This window comes from Anas platyrhynchos, chromosome 2, assembly GCF_047663525.1.
Source record: "Anas platyrhynchos isolate ZD024472 breed Pekin duck chromosome 2, IASCAAS_PekinDuck_T2T, whole genome shotgun sequence".
Lineage (NCBI taxonomy): Eukaryota > Metazoa > Chordata > Aves > Anseriformes > Anatidae > Anas > Anas platyrhynchos.
In genome coordinates, this window is record NC_092588.1 from 52829878 (window position 1) to 52852074 (window position 22197).

The 22197-nt window shown below is 39.0% G+C and overlaps 1 protein-coding gene and 1 long non-coding RNA gene across 7 annotated transcripts in view; one reads left to right on the forward strand and one right to left on the reverse strand.

Annotated features, from left to right (window-relative positions):
• Nucleotides 1-3006: 3006 nt before the first annotated feature.
• LOC110351852 (uncharacterized) lies at nt 3007-6992 on the reverse strand. The gene is made up of 3 exons (XR_002399851.4): nt 6695-6992; nt 6503-6573; nt 3007-4544 (listed from the first exon to the last, which is right to left on the reverse strand). It is a non-coding gene; the product is annotated as an uncharacterized lncRNA (long non-coding RNA).
• A 908-nt stretch (nt 6993-7900) lies between these two features.
• Nucleotides 7901-22197, forward strand: part of MYOM1 (myomesin 1) — a 78853-nt gene continuing 64556 nt past the window's right edge. For 3 of the 6 annotated variants that reach the window (XM_027451992.3, XM_038174639.2, XM_038174638.2), the window contains exons 1-3: nt 7901-8070; nt 11536-12022; nt 20345-20482. In XM_027451992.3, the coding sequence (XP_027307793.1) occupies nt 11595-12022; nt 20345-20482 (566 nt within the window). In that variant the 5' untranslated portion in view covers nt 7901-8070; nt 11536-11594. Of the gene's footprint in view, nt 8071-8220; nt 8366-11535; nt 12023-20344; nt 20483-22197 lie in introns of those variants that run through there. The other 3 variants (XM_038174640.2, XM_013094729.5, XM_038174637.2) reach the window with 2 other exon arrangements.

Here is a 22197-nt window from a genome sequence, read left to right on the forward strand (position 1 = left end):
GCCAGTGAGGGTAAAACATTGGCATTGAGTGGGGGCAGACCTGCTCTATTGAGCAAGGTAGCAGAAAAACCCCTTCCAGAAGAAGAATTAGCTCTGCATTAGGAAGGTGATTGTGACTTGAAAGCTGTCCTGTGCCCAGGCCCTCCTGGTACCATTCTCTGGGACTATGTCCCTGCAGTGTTGTTTTCCCTTCAGATTTGTCAGCCCTACGCTTGGCTGCCCAGGTTGTGGCAATGGTGGATGAACCTTTAATTCCCTGTTAACTTCACATCCACCATTATTAAAAGCTGGCTGTTAATTACGTGTACATGCAGTTCACCCAGTGAGCAGCGTTCACAAACATCCTGAATACTACATCTCAAATAATAGCACACTGAGGTAGAGTTTTTCTTACCTGAAACACTTTGTGATTCTTAAGAGTTGCTTTTCCAGGCAATTGCTTCTCCTAGGTAAAATGAGTTGAATTCCAAGACATTGCAAGCTTGTTGTAAGCTTGGTGTAAGCTTGTTGTAACCAGAGCTGAGAAAGGACTGAAACTAAATAGCTCTGTACAGTTGGTTTCTCTTTGCTCATTACTGTAAAGTTATTTTCAGTGAAATAATGCTGTCCTTGTATCTGACACTTGGAAAGAAAAACTGAAAAACAAATATGCCATCGTTATGTTTGCTAAAGATTGTGAGTATCAATGTTGCTGTCAGCAGTTTTCACTGAGCTATGGTAAAAAATGTGGGCTTGATTAGCTAGTCCTAGCTTACATTCAGAATACTGATTTATTAATTATACACACAGTTTGGAGATGCAGTACTCTGAAAATTAATGTTATTCAGCAATTTTAGTGAGCTGATTCAAATTCGAAATGGCTATCATGACCACAGCCCTGTCTTCTTCCAGCTTGCTGTATCTGTGCTTCCAATGATAAATCACATAAATACAGATTTGCTTTTCCCTAGCATTGATGACCATTATCAGTGACCTTCCCTTGGCATCACCCAGCATGAAGCTTCCTTCCTGTGGGTCATTAAGCTCCTGAAACCACTCCGGCTTCTTTGGATTAGTATTGAGCTCTTTCAGAACCTGCAGAAAGGTCACTGCTGCTTTCTCATGTCCACATCCTCTATCTGGGCACGCAGCTGAAGACCTGCACATGTTTCTGGACATCACGTGCCTGTGAATATTCAACATTTGTAGCTCTGTGAGCCCTCATGACAGCCTAGCAGGGGAGCAGTGACCCTCCCCAGAGCTATCTGTACCCAGAGGCAGCCCAGATGTCAATTTTTACATTTTAGGAGAAACCTCCTGTCTGGCATGAGCAGCCAGGCTGAACTTCTATTTTCAAGGAAATTGCCCATTTCATTAACCAAAGATATAGTCAGCTAACACCTAGGGATGCTGCTCCTGTGTCTCAGTTGTTAGAAGAGCCAGGGACAAAGACAGGTTGTGCATGGAGGTCGTGCAGGCACCACCACTGGAGGTTTTCAAGACCCAGCTCAACAAAGCCCTGGACAACCTTGCAGCTGGCACTGCTTTGGTTCGACACGAGACCTCCCAGATCCCTTCCAACCTGAATTCTTTTCTCTTCCTGCATTTCTCATTGTAGACTGAAATTGCCATTTGGTTGTACTTTACTGTATGCAGAAGTGATGGGACACTTGTCATCTGTCTAGTATCAGTGATCCTATTGTACTAAAAAATACGACCAATTTCTCAGTCCTTCACTTCTAAATAGGCTTATTTTTTTCCAAGAGAGATTTTCTGTTTAAGACAAGCAATGACTTTCTTGGCAATTTAATATTGTTCCAAGCATGTAATTACAGTCCAAAAAAAAGTAATAACCACTCTTATTCACACTCTTATGCAGTTCAGACATGCAGACTAGTCAGATTAGCTTAAAAGACTGGTCTTATGCTGCGCACAGTTCATACTCATTAGAGGCAAGTGTGATTGAAAACCACAACTGAAGCAGAGCTAGAATTAGAAATTGTGTTGCTGCTGGTGTATTGTTTTAAATAGCAATTGCCTATGGCGTAGGGAAAATTTAGAAATCAGTGTTTTGTGCAGTAGAGCAATACTAAGATCCTGTGAAGAGCAAAATACTCAAAGGAAATAGAGGAAAAATAGAGAAGAAAAAAGAATAAAGGAAGAGCACAGGATAACAAAGCAAAAACCACTATAAGGAAAGAAGAAATACAAACCAAAGTGTTTTGATTATAATGATGAATTGTAATGTGGTGGGTAACATGCTGGAGTGATGGTTACAGGCTGGGAAAGTTTCCCAAATTCCTATGGTTTGGTAATGGGAGCAGTACTGAATTACCAAGTGGGCCAGCAAATTGGGTGGGGAGGGGTGTGCTCACCTAGCACAGTCACTAGGTGAGCTTGTTTTTTCAGAAACCAGGAAAGATCAGGAAGTTAATCACATCCTCAAGGGTCTATTTTATTTTATTTTTATTTTATTTTATTTTATTTTATTTTATTTTATTTTATTTTATTTTATTTTATTTTATTTTATTTTATTTTATTTTATTTTAATTTTTAATCCACTGCTCAGAATGGTTTTGCTTCAGCCTACCAATGACACTAAGCAGAGCTTCTCGTCTGTGGGAGCTGCCAGCATGGTTCCTCCAACCCATGTTTACTTAGTACTTTGGAAAAGCTGGTGGCTGCAAGAACAGGACCCACAAGCACAAAGTGTATCAGTTTTTCCTGTCACAAACCATTATGTTGCAGCTGGGTTCTCTTTTAGGTTCCACATGAAATTGTTTTCTTTGTCTGCTAGACTGATCTTTGATGTTTTTGAAGAAAAGACTCTTTAAAATAAAAATGATTTAAAAGAAATGTAATATATATCTGTAGTCTTCCTTCCTGATTTTCTCTATGGAAAAACAAAAAATCTTTATGGCCCAATTTTCAGAAAATTTTTATTTAGAAATTTACAAAATAGGTTAAAAAAAACAAAACAAAACAAAAAAAAAAACGCAAAAACAATAACACAAAAAAGACCACAAATTCTTCAAATGCAAAAGTCTTCAGTTTAAAATATACAGTGCAAAGATTTTTAGCAGAAATATTTTTATCCCAGCTGAACAACAATTTGTTGCACAACAAAAATGGCTGGCATGTAACTTGTTTGTGCTATATCACGATATATCTCAGCCTTTTAAGATCTTATTTAACGTTTCATAAATTGAGCCCCTGGGATACCACTTGCCTGTTTGACAGCGTGTACATTGATAGCTTTTTACATAAATTTCTAGAAACAAATAATGCACGCCAAATATCATGGTTAAATAGTTTGCTTCAATTTGCAACCAGCAGCATGAGCATGTAGAATGGTGTTTTGAGGTCAAAATGTGGAGATGAAAAATAAACAAGAGTGGGGATTTTAAGAATAGCCCGAGAAGAAGGAAGGAGCAGCAGACCTAAATAATATGGATGTGCTGTGATAGGAAGAATAAATGTGCAGTCAGATAAAAGGGACAGAGATAAGGCTGTATAAGCACAGTGTCTTCACTTAATAGCAGCACTCTTTGTGCTAGGTCAGTAATCTTTTTCGTTGTTTTCAGCATGTGCATTTGCAATATGACTCATTGTATAGCATCATCTGGGGTGTAATAGAGTCTTGACGTCCTTACGTTCTTGCACTGAAGAAATAGTTAAGGATATGTCCACATGGCCATCACCTAGAGATATATATGTGAGCACTTTAGACTAACTACTTCATTTCTGCTAGCTGTACACCTTCAGCAGCACAGAGATCAGGGCTGACTGAAATACTCACCCCAAACTGATCAGCTGAGTAAATAGCAGGTAAAAAGGTGTTTTGCTGAGCATTGTGTTGCCAGTGCTACACCAGCACTGGTGCTGTATATAGCTAGTTAAATCTGCCTTGGATAAATCTACACTTTGTCACAGCTGTTATCAGGAAAAAGAAATGTTCTGTTTTCTAAACCAGCTGCTGGTGGAGGCAGAGGAGGAGAGCTGAAGCCCTCCTTTCCTAGAGGCTTCTTTTGGCACCCCCTCTTAATTCCATCACATCCATTTACAGAAATTTGTGTCTTTGCAGTGAATTCATGGTCTCTTTCCCGTGGGAGCAGACAGTGGGGTTTGGATATGTCTGTTGCCCTTACAGTGCATGTCTCTCACTGAACCTTACTGCAGCTCAGATGCTGGGAATAGTGCAAAGATGTATAGGTAAAACATCCAGAAGTAATTATTTTTCATCACAAGCACAGTATTTTGGGAGAGCACATTGGAAATTTGGTGCAACTAAATGACTTGGAAGAGTTGCTTTTGCTAGATGAGGATTCCTGTTGTGTCACTGTTGGTGGTTGATCTTATGGCTTGTTTCAGTTACCAAAAGCTGAGCTCTGAATCCCAGTTGTTAGAAACGATGAAATAAGACTTTGGTTCTCTGTTCCTTTCCAAACATTTTGGGGGAAGACTGCTGTCACCTGGCTGCCATGCTTTGCTGGAGGATTTCAGAGGAACAGGCACGTATGTGCTAATAGGACATTGACAGCTTCTGGTAGGCAGCCAGGATCAAGCTATAGCAAGAAAAACACAGATGGGAACTAGTAACTTTTGACAGCTTATTAAATAACCAAATTCAAATTGATTTTCAGAGAGCTAGTAAAAATTATGCTCACTTTAGGATTAGCATTATACCAAATTCAGAAGTTTTACTCGAAGCCGTGGACAGGTATTCCAAATCTTAACTTTTTTTAAACTACAGGACTTCATTAAGCAACCACAGCTTCTCCTATAAGACATAGAATCATAGAATCCTGTAATCATCTAGGTTGTAAAAGATCTTCAAGATCATCAAGTCCAACCATCAACCTGACGTACCAAGTCCCATCACTAAACTACATCCCAGGGTTATAAGATTATAAAATATCTGATAAACTACAAATGCTAAGGGGAAACATCCTCTTGGAAAGGATGCTGCAAAACCCTCCACTGTGTGGTTTCTTGCATATTTTCCTGAACTATCTGCTGCTAGCTACTGGACTAATCTTGTCTAGCAAATTTATATATTTTCCAGTCTTTGAAGTATCTTTAGCTGTTGCAGTTCCATTTTGTTGAGTCTCCAAACCTGAGCTTGCTTTAAATGTAGGAAACTTGTCCTACAGCATGGATTGAGAAACAAGAGCACCAGGTCATCACACAAGAAAGCAGAATAAAATGAAACCGAGATTGACTTTAGTTGGAGACTAAGACCTCCTTTTTTGGGGGAGAGGGGAATCCATTCAGAAAATTGGACCCAGGTTTGAAAATAAATTCCAGAAGACAATCTACATGCTCAAAATCTCTGCCTTCCAAAAAATATTTTGGTAGTTTTATTTAGGACCCTTCCCTGTTGGAAGGGTCCTGGGTTTGTTCAGCCTGGAGAAAAGGAGACTCAGGGATGACCTTATTGCTCTCTACAGATACCTCAAAGGAGGCTGTAGCGAGGTGGGGGTTGGTCTGTTCTCCCACGTGCCTGGTGACAGGACGAGGGGGAATGGGCTTAAGTTGCGCCAGGGGAGGTTTAGGTTGGATGTTAGGAAGAACTTCTTCACCGAAAGAGTTAGACATTGGAATGGGCTGCCCAGGGAAGTGGTGGAGTCACCATCCCTGGAAGTCTTTAAAAGACGTTTAGATGTAGAGCTTAGGGATATGGTTTAGTGGGGACTGTTAGTGTTAGGTTAGAGGTTGGACTCGATGATCTTGGAGGTCTCTTCCAACCTAGATGATTCTGTGATTCTGTTGAAAGAGATGGATTTGGATGTTGTGGAATTCTACTAGTGCTCACAGCTACAGCGTCCTGTAGCTCTTAAAACTTAATCAGACAAACAGCCTAGAAAGCTATTTTTTTCCTGCTGTGTCAAGTTCTAAATTTATCCCCCAGCTTTCCCATTCAGAAAAGCAAACAGGTCCCTGGCACTATGTAATTCTAATTAGACGAAGACTGAACTACAATTTCTGGAGTCTCTCTCCTAGGACCAGTGCGACTAAATAGATGTGGATACACAGTGCTGCAGGGATTCTAAGATTTACAGAGCTCCAAGTGCTTTGAAACATGCACTTTGATATTCAAATGGGAGTTAAGTGGTTTAAAATTAGCTATGGATATTATCTCATTTTATAGGCATATAAAAGTGCATAAATTTAAGTGCCAAAGTATTTCAAGAACCTAAAAGATTTTGCTGCCATACTCTATCTCAATTTTATTTACATAATAAACAAAATCAGCACAGAATCTAAAAAATGGCACTCGGTAATATTGTTATACCTGGAAAAACACTGAAAATGTTATTCAGATTTTCATATCTCACCTGTGATCTATACAAATTCTATTGCAATGAAAGGAAAAAACCAGGATGCTTAATTGGTTTAATTTCTCTACATCTCTCTGAAAATTTCAAAAGAAATTAGTATGTCATTAAGTCTTTTAATGTGCCTTTGCAAATGACCCGCTGTGAAGGTGTGGAGTCCGTAACACAATTCAGGAGTCTCTCACCTTCTCTAATTAAAAGTATATATTACAGCCCAAACTCTGTAGATCAGTGGAGCTGCCATTGGTGCAGAAACCTGGGGAAGAAGAGTTTATATTAGAGTTCTAGTTCTCCATTCAGCCAGTTGCCTGAGCCAAGACAAAGTTCGTATGGCTGTACACCTTTTTTTTTTTTTTTTTTTTTTTTTCTGTCCATACCTTCTTAGGCTTTACAATTGATGTAGGTAAGCAGCTCCCATGCAGAAGATGAAGTGTGTGAACTTACTCCACGGCATAGCACAAGGCAGGAGGTAGCAGCTACCCAAGGAACTACTAGCTAGTAAGTTAAATCAACAGGTTTCAGGTGGATTTATGGTAGGTGAGGTAAGGAAGAGGATACCAGTGAACCATGGTTCAGAAAAGCCTGGGGCAGCTGGTCTCATCCAGACCTTCTGCCTGTGGTTCCATGTAAGAGACCACAGCAGAAGAGGAAGATCTGGAAAGCTTTCAGCTGTGTTGTATGGTAGGTGTGGTGGAAGTGGCTACAGCTGAACTTTGGGTTAACATTCCTGACAATGCAAATGTGCAAGATAAAAGTGGAATAACCATTTGTATTGAAAGCTAAATGTCCTCTGCAGAGCAAAATACTTATTTACAATGAAGTCACAGCATAGTTTCACAAATTAAACCCTCTTCCAAATGACAAAAAATGTTCTCATGCAATTTAGCCATTACATTGGGTCACGTGCATTTCTGTGCCAAAATGTTGTGACCAAAGTGAAAAAAAAGCCCATTTCATTATCCCTAGAAATAACACTATTTCATTCAGAAACAAAAAGTTGGGTCTTAGAATTACTTTGGTTATACATGTATCTATTTAAATACCTCATGAGGTCATGTTCTTAATTTAGTATTTTATTTAAATAAGATGATAAAAATGTAACATCTTATCAACAGAGCAAGGAAAGTACATTTTTATTGAACTGTAACATGTTGTATGGCTTTATAGAGTTTTGCTGCTAATTACTTCAATAGGTTGTCTGTCATTAAGCTGTGAAATATCTGTTACATGCACTGTGGCATGGCATAAAAAAATTAATCCATAAAACATTAATATTCTTGCACCATGGCAAAGGTCAATATAGAGACTGATATTTCCTACTCTCTGGATCATGACATGACATATTGTTTGGTTTCCTAAAGCTGATTTAACTAAGGAAAAAATTCTATAAATAATTTTAAATTGGCATGCTGATTTTATGCTGATTTTATGGAAGATATTTAAAAGGGAGAATGCTCAGCCTGACACTGCTGTCATCATGTGTTTGCACAGAGATAGCACAGGGTATCGGTATCTGTCTCTGTCTCTCTCACTCTTTGCTGCTATATTTATCACCCTCCTGGCCATAAAAGGTCTGGACTGGGGCTCTGACATTCCACTGACTGCAGGCATTATTTTTGTTCTGGACCTTCAAGTCCAGTCCCTACCCCTGGTCCTGACTACCTCTCCCTTTGCTGCATTCATAGCTGCTGTGTTTTTCTGTTGTTCATCCATTTCAGAACTATTCCAATTGCCATTGTTCTTCTGGGCCCTGGTAAGTGTTCCTTTATGATGGAAGATTTTATGTGTTCAACTATTTTCAATTAGAGTCTGTACTACCGGGTTGATAGTAGCTCTCTTTAATCTTCTCAGCTCAACAGTTATTTGAGGGAGTTGTAGATGGGAGCTGAAGAACTCTAAAGGCTCAGCTGTGAAATAAAGCATAGCACAAGGGTTCGCTTAGCAACTCAACTGTCCCAGCATATTCTTGTCATACTCTCAAATGAAGCATGGATTACTGAGATACAGAAGGAATTTGTTGTGCTACTTCCTTTGGGATTAGAGAATAGGTAAATAATCTAAATATTTTCTAATTTCATAGGATGTCTCATTATTTGTAAAGTATATGAAACACCATTGACTGAACTGAAAGAAATCTTGTAATTTTTCTAAGCTTATGTGTTTCAGTATTTTTTTTTCTATTTCACTATTTTAATTGATGAAGTAGATCTTCAAAGAATAACAGATAATAAATAGTGCAAGAGGCAATTCTGATAAAATCACTTCCTTTACTGTGCATTTACAACCTACAGACAAGTACAGAACTGCCTGTTTGCTCAGATGCCATTTTGAAAATTCAGTTCAGCAGCTGCTAACATATAGATCCCGACTCTGCATATTCATCTAACTGTGGCCACTATATTTTTAGGCCAGGCTCTGCAGTTATAAAATCCTACACAGACCTTGAGAGGGATTTTACCCTCATAATAAAAGGGGCTGATGAATGGACTCAAACTAAGGAGGTGCAGGTAATATGGATTTTATAAAACTCCAGAGATGGGAGTCAGTCAGATAGCCAGACAGTGCCCCAAGTTGGAGTAAAATCCTTGTAAGGTTCAGAATTTCTTGTCATCCCCCAAAACATAGCACTACTGGTCAGACTGGTGTAACTAACTGATCCTTAACCTGTGAGTAATGCTTGATGTTTCAGAGGGAAAACAAAATACAACTCACAGGGTGATAAAACACCTATAAAAGGAGTTTCCTCTTAGATTACATGAGTAAGAGTTGGCCTTTGATTTGAACCAAGAGAGGTGACTTGTTCAGCTTGCCTTACTTAGTTCTTATGCCTAACATATACTCCTCCTTGTACTCCTGAGGATAATGAGTCCCACAGCTTTTGTGTTTGGAAGAAAAAGTTGCCTTTAACACATTTTATATATACTGACTTAAATGGTTAAGCTTGTTCTTTTGCTCTGATAAGATGTATATCGAAATGTCTCACTTAACTCTTTAATAGACAATACATAAAGTGCTCTATACTTTTGGATCACCTTCCTTGCTTTGAATCCTGGAGAGCTGTGCAAATCCCTGAGCAATAGAACTGAATGAGTGTTAACGTTGTGGCTGTTGTAACCACGACAAAGCTCACTAATGCTGCAAATGAGACTGGTGAAGATGAAGGGAGGCAAATGTAATGCTCTACAACAGGTACACAGGATGCTCTCATGCTCTTTCCTTTTCAGTGTGTAAAACATGACTCATCTGTACACCTTAACTTTGCTCAACAAAAATCACAGTGGCTTGCAAACCCTAAACTAACTCTGTGGAGCTGGGAGAGAAAGTAATGAAGAAAAATGAAGAAGAAATGTCTGAAGCCAACAAAGTGAAATAATCACAACAAAAAATATTGATAGGTATTAGAAATAAAGATAGTAAACAGGCTAATTGTGTTCATTAGACTTACATGAAAAAAAATAGCCAGCAGGAGAAATAAGAAAGTTAGCAAGGAACCTGAGTTTTTAATGTAGAGGACAATGGGCTAACACGCTTTCCCATTCCTCCCTTCCTCAGGTAGAAATAAAGTAAATGGACAAACTGGTCTCCTGGAAGTCATAGTTTCCCTATGGTTATGAAATCAATTTCTTCTACATACTTAAAGACTTCTGAATGACTTTCTTAGTATATTATTGAATTTCTGCAAGTGAGTGATCACTTCTGTTATCATGCAAAGAGCGGTTCTCAGACCTTGAGTGAGCCCTGAAATACAAATATGTTGAAACTTTTTTTTTTTCTTCATAATTAGCCTTAGTCCAGTTGAGTACCTGAGCAGTGACCAAAGAGAATAGTTTGCAATTTGTTGGCTTGCTATCAGAATAATACTGAAGAAAAATCCAAAGACTGAAATCTTGAAAGCAAAAAGACCAGTGAAAAAATAATGATTTTAATGGAATCAAAATTACATTCCAGATTTGTAAGTGTATTTTATATAAAAACATCAGAGAAGTAGTTTCATTAACATGAACAAAAAGAGAAGCAGAACAAGTTCCGTGTTGCTGTGATTGGTATAATAAACAATAGCAAACACCTCTCTTGGTTTTGGATCTTCAAATTTTTCTCAATATTTTCCCACTGTAGCTCATTTCTATTCATAATGACGTACCTCTTCAGTGACAATCCTAGGCACATTGTAAGCCTAATGACCAATGATAAGAAAAAGAAAGGTTATCACGAGGGATTGATTGGTAGAGGCAACTTTGCATGCCAGAGAAGAAAACGTCAGTTTTAATAATAACAGCAAAACAAAACAAGATTGGATTGCCAGCTGAAAAAACAAAGGGAAATCCTTTCTGCACTCAATCCTCATCCCATTTTGAGAGGGGAACTACCTCTCTCCTGATCAAATTTCATACTATGAAAAACTGCCAGATAATCTGTTGATGACTGTGCAAAGTAAAACTTAGATAGGAATACCATCTGGAGGAATTTTCATGATGATTTTCCACACAATATTTCTAGGTTAAGAAGAGAGGCCATTCAGACTGATGAACGTTATGTTATTTTAATTATTGGATACAGACTGTATTCCTTATTAAACTGTAAAACTGTGATAAGCCCCTTTAAATGAAACTCTGTTAACACACACAAAATAATCAATGTAATGCATGTTTACAGAAAAAAGTGGCGTCCTTCACAATCTTACTGCTCTTAATTGAGTATTAAAGTCTTAAGCCATAAATTAAATTGAATTTGAAAATTGGATTATGAAAATGAATGAAATGTTCATATATTTTTATCTCATATTATAAACTGAATAGCCCTCTTGAAATCTCTCATGCTCTTTAAAATAATTTAATAATTTAGTCTGTCTTTTGTAATTTAACAAAAGTATTTACAGTATCTCTGAAGAAGCTGAACACAAGATTTCAGTAGCTGGCAGTAATGACTGGAAAAGTTGAATACGTGAAACTTCAACAGGTTGCAGTAAGAACAGGGAAATCAACTACAAATTATCAGGCACAATAATGTAAAGATTTCTGTTCCCAACGAATGACGTATGCACTTCCTGAAACTTAAATATGAGCCTACCTTAAAGTCCAAGAAACATCATAAATGATAGCCCTAAATTTATTACATTTATTTTTTAAAGGTTTAACTTTCATATAAGTTTGTTCTTTACTAATTGTATGTTAGCTCTTAAGTTTCTTTGGTGTGAGTCTTTATGTTTGATCTTTTTCAGACAGTCCTGTTATATCTACATTCAGAAGAGTGCAGCAAAAACAAAATTAGAAGGCACTCATGATGTCTTTACCATTCTATCAAAGACACCATGACCATTATGACCGAGCATATCGCCATAAAGCACTGCAGTCAACTGTAAGCCAGTACCAAAAAGAAACCAAAAGCAAATCTGCTGTCTATGCTCAAGGATCTACAGCTTATGCTAGGGGTTCTGCAGCCTATCGCCATGCCTCCGCAGCAGACTTCAGCCTTGAGTCTTCAGCAGCATACAGCCGTGGCTCTTCAGCCTATGACCTTGAGTCAGCAGCCTACAGCTATGGATCTACAGCCTATGATCACTCTGCTGCACAAAGTAAAAGATCTGCTGCGTATAGTCTTGACTCTGAAGCCCTCAGCAAGAGCTCAGCTGCCTATAGTCATGGATCTGAATCAATCAACAAGCTGGCTGCAGCCTACAGGCTGGGATCTGAATCCTACAGTCTTGGGTAAGGCAAAAAGTACATCTACGTTTGAAACAGTATTCCAGAACAAAAATGTCTAACTGTCTCTTATTGAAATTAATGGTAAAACTCTCGAGTTCTTCAACACAAACAAGTTCTGTAACTTGCGTTAACATATTTTCCAGACCTGGAGTTTTTCCTTGGCTTTGAGACTAGGAAGAACTCTGGTCAGCTTAGTTTGCTGGGCTAACTCATATGTGGTGGTTGGATTGGCATGAGAACAACACTTGCAACGCTGACGTGGCTGAATGATGACAGATACGAGTTGTACCTTCATTCTCCAAACTGGCTGGGCATGAGCCACCCGATGTTTTTGCCATACTAGGAGAACTGAAGTTAATCTGCATTGTTGAGATAGCTTTTGGGTTGAGGCTGGCTCTTACTTGGCCACATTGGAGCAGTAAAAGAACTTGGAGCTGTTCTCCTAAGTTTGAGCTGACATGCCCATATATCATTATTCCTTGGAATAAATGTTTCATTTTTGTGCTGAGTGAACTTGAACAAGAATTGTTCAAATTGTTCAAGAAACTGAACATTTCACTGTGGAAACAGGTTGAGGCATACTATTTTCAAAGAGTACCATTATTTTTTTGTTTATGAAAGTAAATATTGCTCAATCAATGCATTAGCAGAATGTTTTAGATACCATAGCCTCACATTATTTTAATGTATCTCAGAAATTAACAGAAATTAGGGGAGCATTAAAGTAAGATTAGATCAGTTGTTAGCAGTGGAGGAAATAACAAACAAATTATAGACCAAAACATCTGCTCTCCATTATGTTAATATAAAATTAGAGTATTACTAGCAGAACCAATCATGGCTTGTTCACCGGAAAACTTGAATTCTGAAAACTAAATGGCCTCCAGGGATTTTGGATAAAGATGGACTCCTGGCCAAAGCCACTGAAGGAAAGGCTACTGTACCATAATAAATAAGGCCTTACAATTGCAGCCTTCTGGCTGCCACTTGGCTTTCAGGAAGTTCAGGGTCATGTCTCTATTTGCTAGAGTTTGTTCATGAATTTGAACCTCAGGTAATTAGAGCCCAAATGAATGACTGGAGCGCCTGACTGTCTTGGGCTAGATTATATCCTATCTTTCCTGTTGAAACCATTTCCGTTGTGTAAATAATCAATCGCCGAATGGAGTAGCAAAAGAGTCTCATTTGTAATCTGCTGATGAAGACTGGAGGTGATGGGACTATGTTTCTAGAGAGTGTTGGGTAGGGGGAGGTATCCCAAATGGCTCCTGCACTGTAGTGACGCAGCTATGTGTTGCTGCTCACCCTAACCCAAAGCCTCCCTATTCTCATAGAAAACTTTGAATATTCCAGTAAATGGGAACACTGAAGTTACAAAAAAATAAAAATGGTTGTAAAAATAATTGCTGCCTAGCTTCATTTACAATCTCTTCAGTGACACAGGTTTGTCAGATGTTTCTTCTGAAACACGAGTCTTCTCACCAAGAACTCTAATGTCAGCAAAGCAATACTACAGGAAACTGAATTGTTTAATGTACTGAAATTGTACTGGGAGAGAGCTTAAAACATTTCTAGATTTCCTATATGTTTTAATAATAATAGTCATAATAGCTTTTGTTTTGAAACAGTATATTTGTTGCTATTTGCAAGCTACTCTGTAGTACAAGAGTTGCCAACAGACCTCATACTATCCTGGCAACCAGAGATAAGAATGTCTCTGCTGCAATGTCTCTCTGTGATCCTGTCTTTGTATTGGAGCAACTCAGTGCTGCTATGGGAGACAAGGACTTGGGAGATTAGATTGACCAATTTAAACCGTTCTTGAATGAAATTTAATACACAGGAGAATATGGTTCTGAATGGCAATGTTTAATGTAATTTAATGGTTAATATATCCTCAACGTTGGTATTTATTTAGTTTCAGAAGCAACTGCTTTGTGGCCATTTTGTTGCAATTTGCAAGTGGTACAAGTAGAAGGATACCATGACTATATTGTTAATTGTAGTCCAATTTAAAGTAATTTTCCCCAAGTTCATGCTATTTTCCCCTGAAAGCCCAAAACACTTCAAGAGATAATGAGGAGACAAAAAGCGTTGCTAAAAGAAATTGGGCAAATCAAAGATGTTCTGATTTCATCATTATGAAAGAAATGGTGTAACAGAAAAAAATGAACGCTTCAAACACTTTAAATTTTCAAAAAGTTCAAAAGGCCTTGAATCCAAATGCTGCATCTAGGTGACCTGGAGCACCGGTGGTTGCTTGAAACCTGAATGTGCACACGAATCCAAAATCAGATTAAATTGTTCAAGCAACAGTTGATTATTGCATATCACTGGATTTTAGTATCACGTCTACATTTATGTTTAATATATTTAAAACATTTTATGTTTTGAGGATATATTGTTTTGAGGATAAACCTTGCTAAGCCCAAGAGGAAAAATATACAATTCAAATACTGAGCTTATATTCAAGATACCTCTTATTTTTATCTGAAGTAACTTCTGCTAAACTTTACTATTCCTGCAAAATGTGTCTCAACCCTTCCTGTAGCCACTTCACAGAAATGAGTGTCTATAAAGAGGCAATGTTGATATGCAGGTAGTGCAATGTGAGGAATTTATCACAGGAAAGCACTGGCAAAGGACTTGGGGCTGGGTAACCTGCAAGACCTTAACTTGATCCCAGTTCTCTGATGTTGGAGACTCGCTTGAGTGGAAAATATGGACAGCTTGAAGGAGCTGCAGTGACAAAAAAGCTTCCATTTGGAGACGGGCTGTCTGTTCTTTGCATTTCAAGCTTCCTTCAAACCCATGACAGCTTGAAGAAGAGGAGAGAAATGAAAGCTGGCAAAACTCAGAGCAAGTGCGAAGGCTTTCAGCTCTGTTGGTAACCACTTGCCAAAGCTGTAAAATCCTGGGCTCATAAAAGAAAGCAAGTCTCATCATGCAAAGGCTGCCACTTCACACCAAGCCCTGCACCGAGCCAGGAGGAGTGAGGCCTGCTGCTACCCCATGGGTCCTGATGGGCCTGCAGGCCCAGCTGCACGCTGGCAGCTCTGTCCCAAAGCTGTAGTAGTGGCCACCCGTCCTCCTCCCTGTCCTGTCCTGCAGGGGTGTGCAGTGGGGTTTGTGTGCCCCCTATGTTGTTTTGCTGTCCACTCCCACAGCAGAGCTAGGCATCAGCCTTCTTCCATGGCTTCTCCATGTGCTTCTGAGAAGCTGAGTCAGGTCTGACAAATCTTGTAGCTGTCAAATTGGAGTGCTGGTTTAAGTCCCTTACCTCTTCTTCATCTTCATTTTTCTTCTTTCTTTCTTTCTTTCTTTGGAAGCTCTTTGTTCAAATTTCCATTGCTTTTCCATGTGTAATTTTCCTGGCTGAGAGCATCAGATAATCCCAAGCAAAGGTAATTGTGTCACAGAGTGGTTATCTGCCACCAAACTTGCAATTAATGCAAGTGCCAGATAGTAAGAGTGAATGCTCTTCTGAGCAATAACGTAACTGGGAACAGGATAGGGCAACGTAACTGGGAACGGGATAGGGCTGAATAAATATTACACTTTAAGAAACATGAGAAGACCATGATCTTGACCTCCCTGCTGGCACTGCTCATCCTTTGGTTTATTATAGGTGAGGGTTAAGGAGAAGGCTTCCAAACATCACAGCCAAGCATGGAAATTGATTTAATGCAACTTGCCATGTGGAAACAATTCCCCTTTAAAAAAACTTGTGGAAGCTGTGTGAGGGGAACAGCATGATTATTGCCAGCAATATTGCCTGAGCCCATGACAAATCTGTCAGCAACTTAAAATGAATTTAGTCACCAAAGAGTGCTTCTCAATTTTAGAAGCTGTTTTTAAAGAGCTTTCTTATGAAAAGCCGAAAAACCTTCTATTTATTTTTTTCCTGCTGTAACTACACCTTGAGAGATTCCTTTTGGCTAATGGAGCTCCTCTGCTGCAGCTATGGTGTATACCACATGTATATGGTGTATACCTTTCTGCTGGTGGAATTAAGTGAAAGAGAGAAACATTTAAAGAAGCATGCTAAGGACAAGGTACATGATTTACTAATGGTGTAAATGCGCTTACCAACGCCTTTTCATGCTGGGGTGGAATAACTGTGAAATAGGATGTTGTGGTCCACTCCTAAGAAACATTTCTACCTCCACTGGGCTCAGGATCATTTTGTGCAGGGTGGGTAGCTTGTACCTTCAGGTGCAGAAACAAGGGCAGTGCCAACATACTGAAGTATATTCATATCTTGAAGATATGAGAATATATATGGGAATAATACACCAAAAAAACCCCTCTGTGAGTTTCACAGGCCCTGTACAGTGTTGTATTTAGTTCCTCTGGTGGGCTAGAGGGAGCACTGTTAGAGGCTGTGCAGGACAATACCTGTGTCTTTAGCATTTACAGTCATGCAGCTCCCATTTCATTCCATAAATTCAGTGACTCTACTGAGAAACTAAGAAAATGTTGGCATTGATATTTTAACATGCTGAAAACTTATCAAGAAATGAGGACACTAAGCTTGGGTCACCAACCTTGATAAGGCAGTACAGATAGCATCTGACCTGGAAAAAAATATATGTATGCTAGCTGGGCAGATCAAATGAGGCTGAAAGCTGCTAAAAGGTCATGGTACTGTTCCTCCCTGCGAAACTAGAGAGCACTGATATCCTGCTCCTTCTCCTCTGGGGAGATTCTGTTCCACATATCAGGTAAAAGGTTGGAACACTTTAAAATAAAGGGCAAGATTTTAGAATCTGGTTCAAGAAAGCGGAGTCTTCCCTTAGGCTACCTAAATAATAGTTGTAAGGCAGGGTTTGGTTTTTGTATTGCACAGGAAGAAACAGTAATAACAAGGAAGGAAAACAGAATCAAACCTCATGATAGAAGTAATGACCAATTTGTTTTCACATGCAAAGGGGCCATTTGAATAAGCATTTCCACTAGACTCCATACAGCTCATCCTGAGTAGATACTAACATAAGGAGGGTTTGGAAAGGAGAAACATTTTCTACCATTTCAAATTTATTCATCTCAGCTTTTGGTTTATGCACTCCAGTTCTGAAAGATTTTGGAGTTACTCTGGATACTCCTCTGAAAACACCAGCTGGGTTCTCTGATGTGGACACAAACCAATTAGAAACTTAGGAACAGCTGTGGGAGAAAGTGAGAACAAAACAGACAGCATATTCTGTCAGTGTGTTAATCCAAGGTATGCTTGTAGCTGAAATACTGGGTTCAGTTCCTACCATCCCATCCTAAGAAGTAACCAGGAAAAGATCAGAGATCAACAAGAACAGTAGTGGGAGGATACCTAGAGAAGGTGTAGGAATTGGGGCTCTTACCTTGGGAAGGTGGTAAACATAAGCATGTAACTTCAATGTATAAAATAATGAAAGATCTGCAGAGAATGAACAAGGAACATAAGGAACATTTTTTCCACTATTCTTCACACAGAGAAGCAGGTAAGCAGCAAATATATATATATATAATTTCACAATTTAAAACAGGCTCAAAAAAAAAAAGTGCCATTTACCTATATTGCTACAGCAATGATTTCAGCCTCTCACTCATGACATCCCCAGATCTTTGCTTGAAACCAAAAAGATTTATCAGGGAAAGTATTTCTCTATATGAACTTAAAAAATATATAAATCTGTTCTTGACTATTGTTGTAGTAGAAAACAGGCCTAAAAGCACCTTTGACATTACTCAGTGTAACACTGCTCAGAGGGGTCTTGCTTAGTCCATATCAAGTTGTTGGAAGAGCAAATGACTGAAGCAAATTGGTCAGTGTCATGTCAGAGAGCCTGAATCCAGCAGACAACTACAGGACCAACATGGATATTCAGTTACTTGGTTTGCAGCTACCACCTGTGGCTTTGATAGCGGAGTGGTATGTACCATCACAAAGTACCTGGAGGCAGCTCTTGCTCTTAGAAGACAGCACAAAGACTCTCACTGCAGCTACCCCTTCAAGCCGAGGAAGAAGAAAGGAAAAAATATCCAGAAAGGTGCTTTTCTGGTCCTGAGCACATACACACGAGGACTGTTCACTATGCCAGCCAAAACATGCAATAATATGAAGGACCCAGGAATACTAATCCAGAAAATAATCAAGTGTCTGCAGTGGAAGGTGCCTTGATCAAGAGACATGCAGCTTAGAAAACTCTGGAGTTACTGGGAATCTGCTGTTCATGTATGGTATTTTTATCCTATTCATCATACCTCTGAGAAAGTCCTAATTCCAGCCCAGTTTCTCAGGCTGTGGTGGAGATCTCTGGCATTAATCTGAAGGATTTTGGGGGCATATTTTAATTAATGCCAGCTGTAGTAGGCAGAAAAAATGAAGATGAGTTATTCAGCTTCAGCCACTTGCAGTGTTTGATTAAAAACAAACAAACAAGCAACAACAACAAACAGAGCCTAAGAAAGAAAAAAACATGCAGGGGAGATCTCAACAAAAGACCTGGCAGAAGGTGATGGGAACTGCTATGCATACTGCCTGTTGATTCTCTATATAGGTGTACAATCTAGACCTGAACTGAAAACCAAACTGATAAGATAGCCAAATTCTGCTTTATGAACAATGAGCAGGTTTGGATGTAACAACTCTGAAAGAAAATGAGCTTAGATTTTCACCATATTTTGTGTACTTTCATGAAAATCAAAACTTATTGACATTTAAACTAAAGTCCAAAAGATACTGTGATTTTTCTCAAATGATCAGGAGCCAAGTGGTCTCCTAAAGGGTTCAGCCTAAAGCCTCCAGGCAATCTGATGACAGATTCACAATTCCAGGTTTGCCCCATCTTGAAATAGGACAGCTATAAAGGTCACCCAATAAGTAAAGGACTGCAGCTCCCTACAGATCACAGTTCATTAAAAACAAAACAAAACAAAACAAAACAAAAAAACAAACAACAAAAAAAACCCTTTGGCTTTGCTTTTTCCCACAATTTATTTGACAATGAGTTTCCTCCATGCATTTGTGGTTGGCCATAGTGGTTGTACCATATCGTTGTCAAACCCAGGAGGGGGGCGACCTTTTTCTTTACTCTGTCTGGGCTGTTCCCAAGTGATTTCTGCTTGGATTTCTCTCCCTAGAGCTGTGTCTGCCTCCTTTGGAGTCCCTCCCCAGCTGTCTGGGGCAGCGAAGAATTTATCTTCAATGTTATGTTCTACATGCTTTACATTCTCAGGGGCCCAGTGCTGCTACGAGGTTTGGTTATTAGCCTACCAGCCTTACCCCAGGGACTGGAAGCAGGTTAGCCCTGTGAGAATGGTCCAGGTCTGGACTCAAGAGCCTTGCTGAGAAACAGTGGCCTTAATTCTGCTCCTCTGTCTTGTGCCATGCAAACAAAGCTCCAGTCCAAAAGCAGGTTCATCTATGATTTCCCTTGGCAATGCTGAGACAGAGATGAATAGGCAATTCAGGGATTTGTAAAAGTCTGAGGCCTAATGGGGATATTCCATCTCTAAGATATAAATCTGGCAGCTTAGGATGGAGTATTGTATTTGGAGAAAAGGAGGGAGGTATTTGGAGTTCTGTTAATATTATTTGTAACCATGTTAAATGTAAACCCAAATACGACTGCCTCAAATATGCTTTGTACTCGTCAGAAGTCCTCCCCTCTAGCTGGGGAGTCTTTCCCAGGTTTTCCAGAAGTCATTCTTTTGGTTTGCTTTTCTTTCTTCCCACTCACTCTGCACTTATCTGAGCAATGTGAAATGATTTTACTTCACTCATATCTGTGCTTTCAATAGTTTGGGGTGATGTGGGAGGCCAGTGGGAATGGAAACAGCAGTTACCGGACAATTCACTGCCCCGTAATTTCTCTAAATTTCTCTAAAAAGACTTAAAAGCATCATGACTTTGAATGTATTTGCCGACTGACAATATTTTGTTTGGGGATCACACAATTTGGGAACTATAAATCTGGGGAAAGTAGAGGTCATCAGTTCAGACACGATCTCTAGAATTACTTGGTGGTCTCAGTGACTTCAAGACCTACCAAAACTATGTATATAAACTCTCCAAGTCTCAAACCAAGCAATTAAATATGCAGGTATATTGTTTATTCTCTGTATTTAGATTTAATATCAAGGGGCATCAGTGTTATATTTGTAATGGTCCCTTTGTCAAAAGTGCGTTTAGTTATGTGTTTAATAACTCTGAAGCCATGGTTATTAAAGACAATATTTTCTTTCTTACCAAACAGAGAGCAAAAATGTGTAGTACTTTAATATTATGTTGGAGTGTTTCTTAACAGCTTTTTTCCCCTGATTTTAACAATATGATTTTTATTGCAGACTGAAAGATTCCAATTTAATGATTGAAGATCAATCCTATAAGATGAGTCCCAAAGCAAAAAGAGCAAAACAGAATTTGATATCTGAGGACAAAGAAAATGAAGCCATAGACTACTCAGTGCCTATATTCACAGGACGGTATGTCCATTTTCCTTTTTTTATGGTACCTTACGTCTGTCATTTTATTAGCTAATTATAAAATAAGAAATCTGTTAATCTTTTTTTTACACTCCTGGATCTCAAGGTGATTGTTTGCACTTCATATGGGTGATAAAAAGACCAAGAGAAGTTAACTGACTGGCAGAAAGTCCATCATGGAGGTCAGTCATCCAGAACCAGGACAAATGAATCCGGGTGTCTGGTCTTTGTTTCAAGCACGTCACCAGGGCCACTTTCTATGAAACTATGATATAATTATAACACTGCTTACTGGGAACTGGACAAACATGTTGTCCGCATAATTTAGCTTACTCTTGTGGTTTAAAGGCTTGTAATCCAATGTCCCCTACCACACATTAACCGTAGAAACAATGAACCAATGTGCTAATGTTTTGTCTTGGCACAGAGAAAACCTGGAATGAAACCAAGTAATTTCTCAAATCCATCATAATGATTCATACTGATCTCACGTGTTGGTGGTATTTATTGCATGGTTACTACTGATGTAATACGTTTTACTGCAGCACTGTCCTCAGTAAAGCTGAATGTGAACTTTGTGTGGAAGCCAGAAACCACACAAGCAAGGAGGCTCCCTTGCCCTTTTCTGGGTATGGCATGTTGATTTTATTAGGAGTCTGCAACAGGTCAGGTGTAGCCATTTGTTCAGGTTGATCCATACCAGGGTGTGGTGTGGAAAGCAGACTTATGATGGGAGCCTGGGAGAAAAATTTCTTGCCCACCTGCAGCTGAAGAGAAACTTTTCTCCAACTTGGCTTTCTTCTGCCCAACACATCTTTCATGGGGCACATCTAAGCTCTTTTTGGGAGTCAGTGCACTTGTGCCTGCTGCTTGGTCAGCACTCAGGAAAAAATGTCACTTCTGCCTTCATGTGAGACTGAGTTCCACCTTGTCATTGGGAGACATCACTGCTTTTGCCTTCTGAGCATTCTTCTTTTGTGATGAGACCAGCAGTTTTGGTTTTTATTCCTCCCCTTCCACTATCCTGGAGTAATATTTACTCACCCCTTATAGATTTATGTGCCAGATTCACTGCTCTTTGACCCCACCAACCTTCAGAAATGCACACTCTTGCATTTTTAAAGGATTTCTTTGGAGTTCCAGCTGTATCTGCTGTGATAGAAATACATAAATACGTCTCACACAAAGCTTGCAGTAACATATTTTCAAGGTTTCGCACTACCTATGTGCTTTACCCAGTGTTTCTGCCATCTGTCTCCCATGTCCTTAAACACAAATATGCTCCTTTTTTATTGTGTCTAGAGTCTACAAAAGTAAAATTTATAGTGTTGGTCAATAGCTGGAAATCCTAACTGATGGCCTGCACTCCTGGACAATTATTTTAGATTTTATACAGACTCCTGTTATCTTAACAAATCATGGCTTTTTTTTTTTTTTTTTCTCTTTTTTTTTTTTTTTCCCTTCATTTCACTTTTTGTTCAGTGAATACTGTAATATCTAATTCACTGTGATTGTGTGTTGCGTCACTGAGTTGTGTCTGTCTGATGCTTTGGGATACCACACTAAAGCACACTGACAGATTTTTACATCATAGTTACTATTCTTCATCTTCTTACTGTTGTTGGTATCAGTATCACTTTTTGCGCATGGTGACTCAGAAAGTTTTCTGTGCTCTTGTGCCACTGAAATGACCCAAACAGATCTTTTGTAATTAG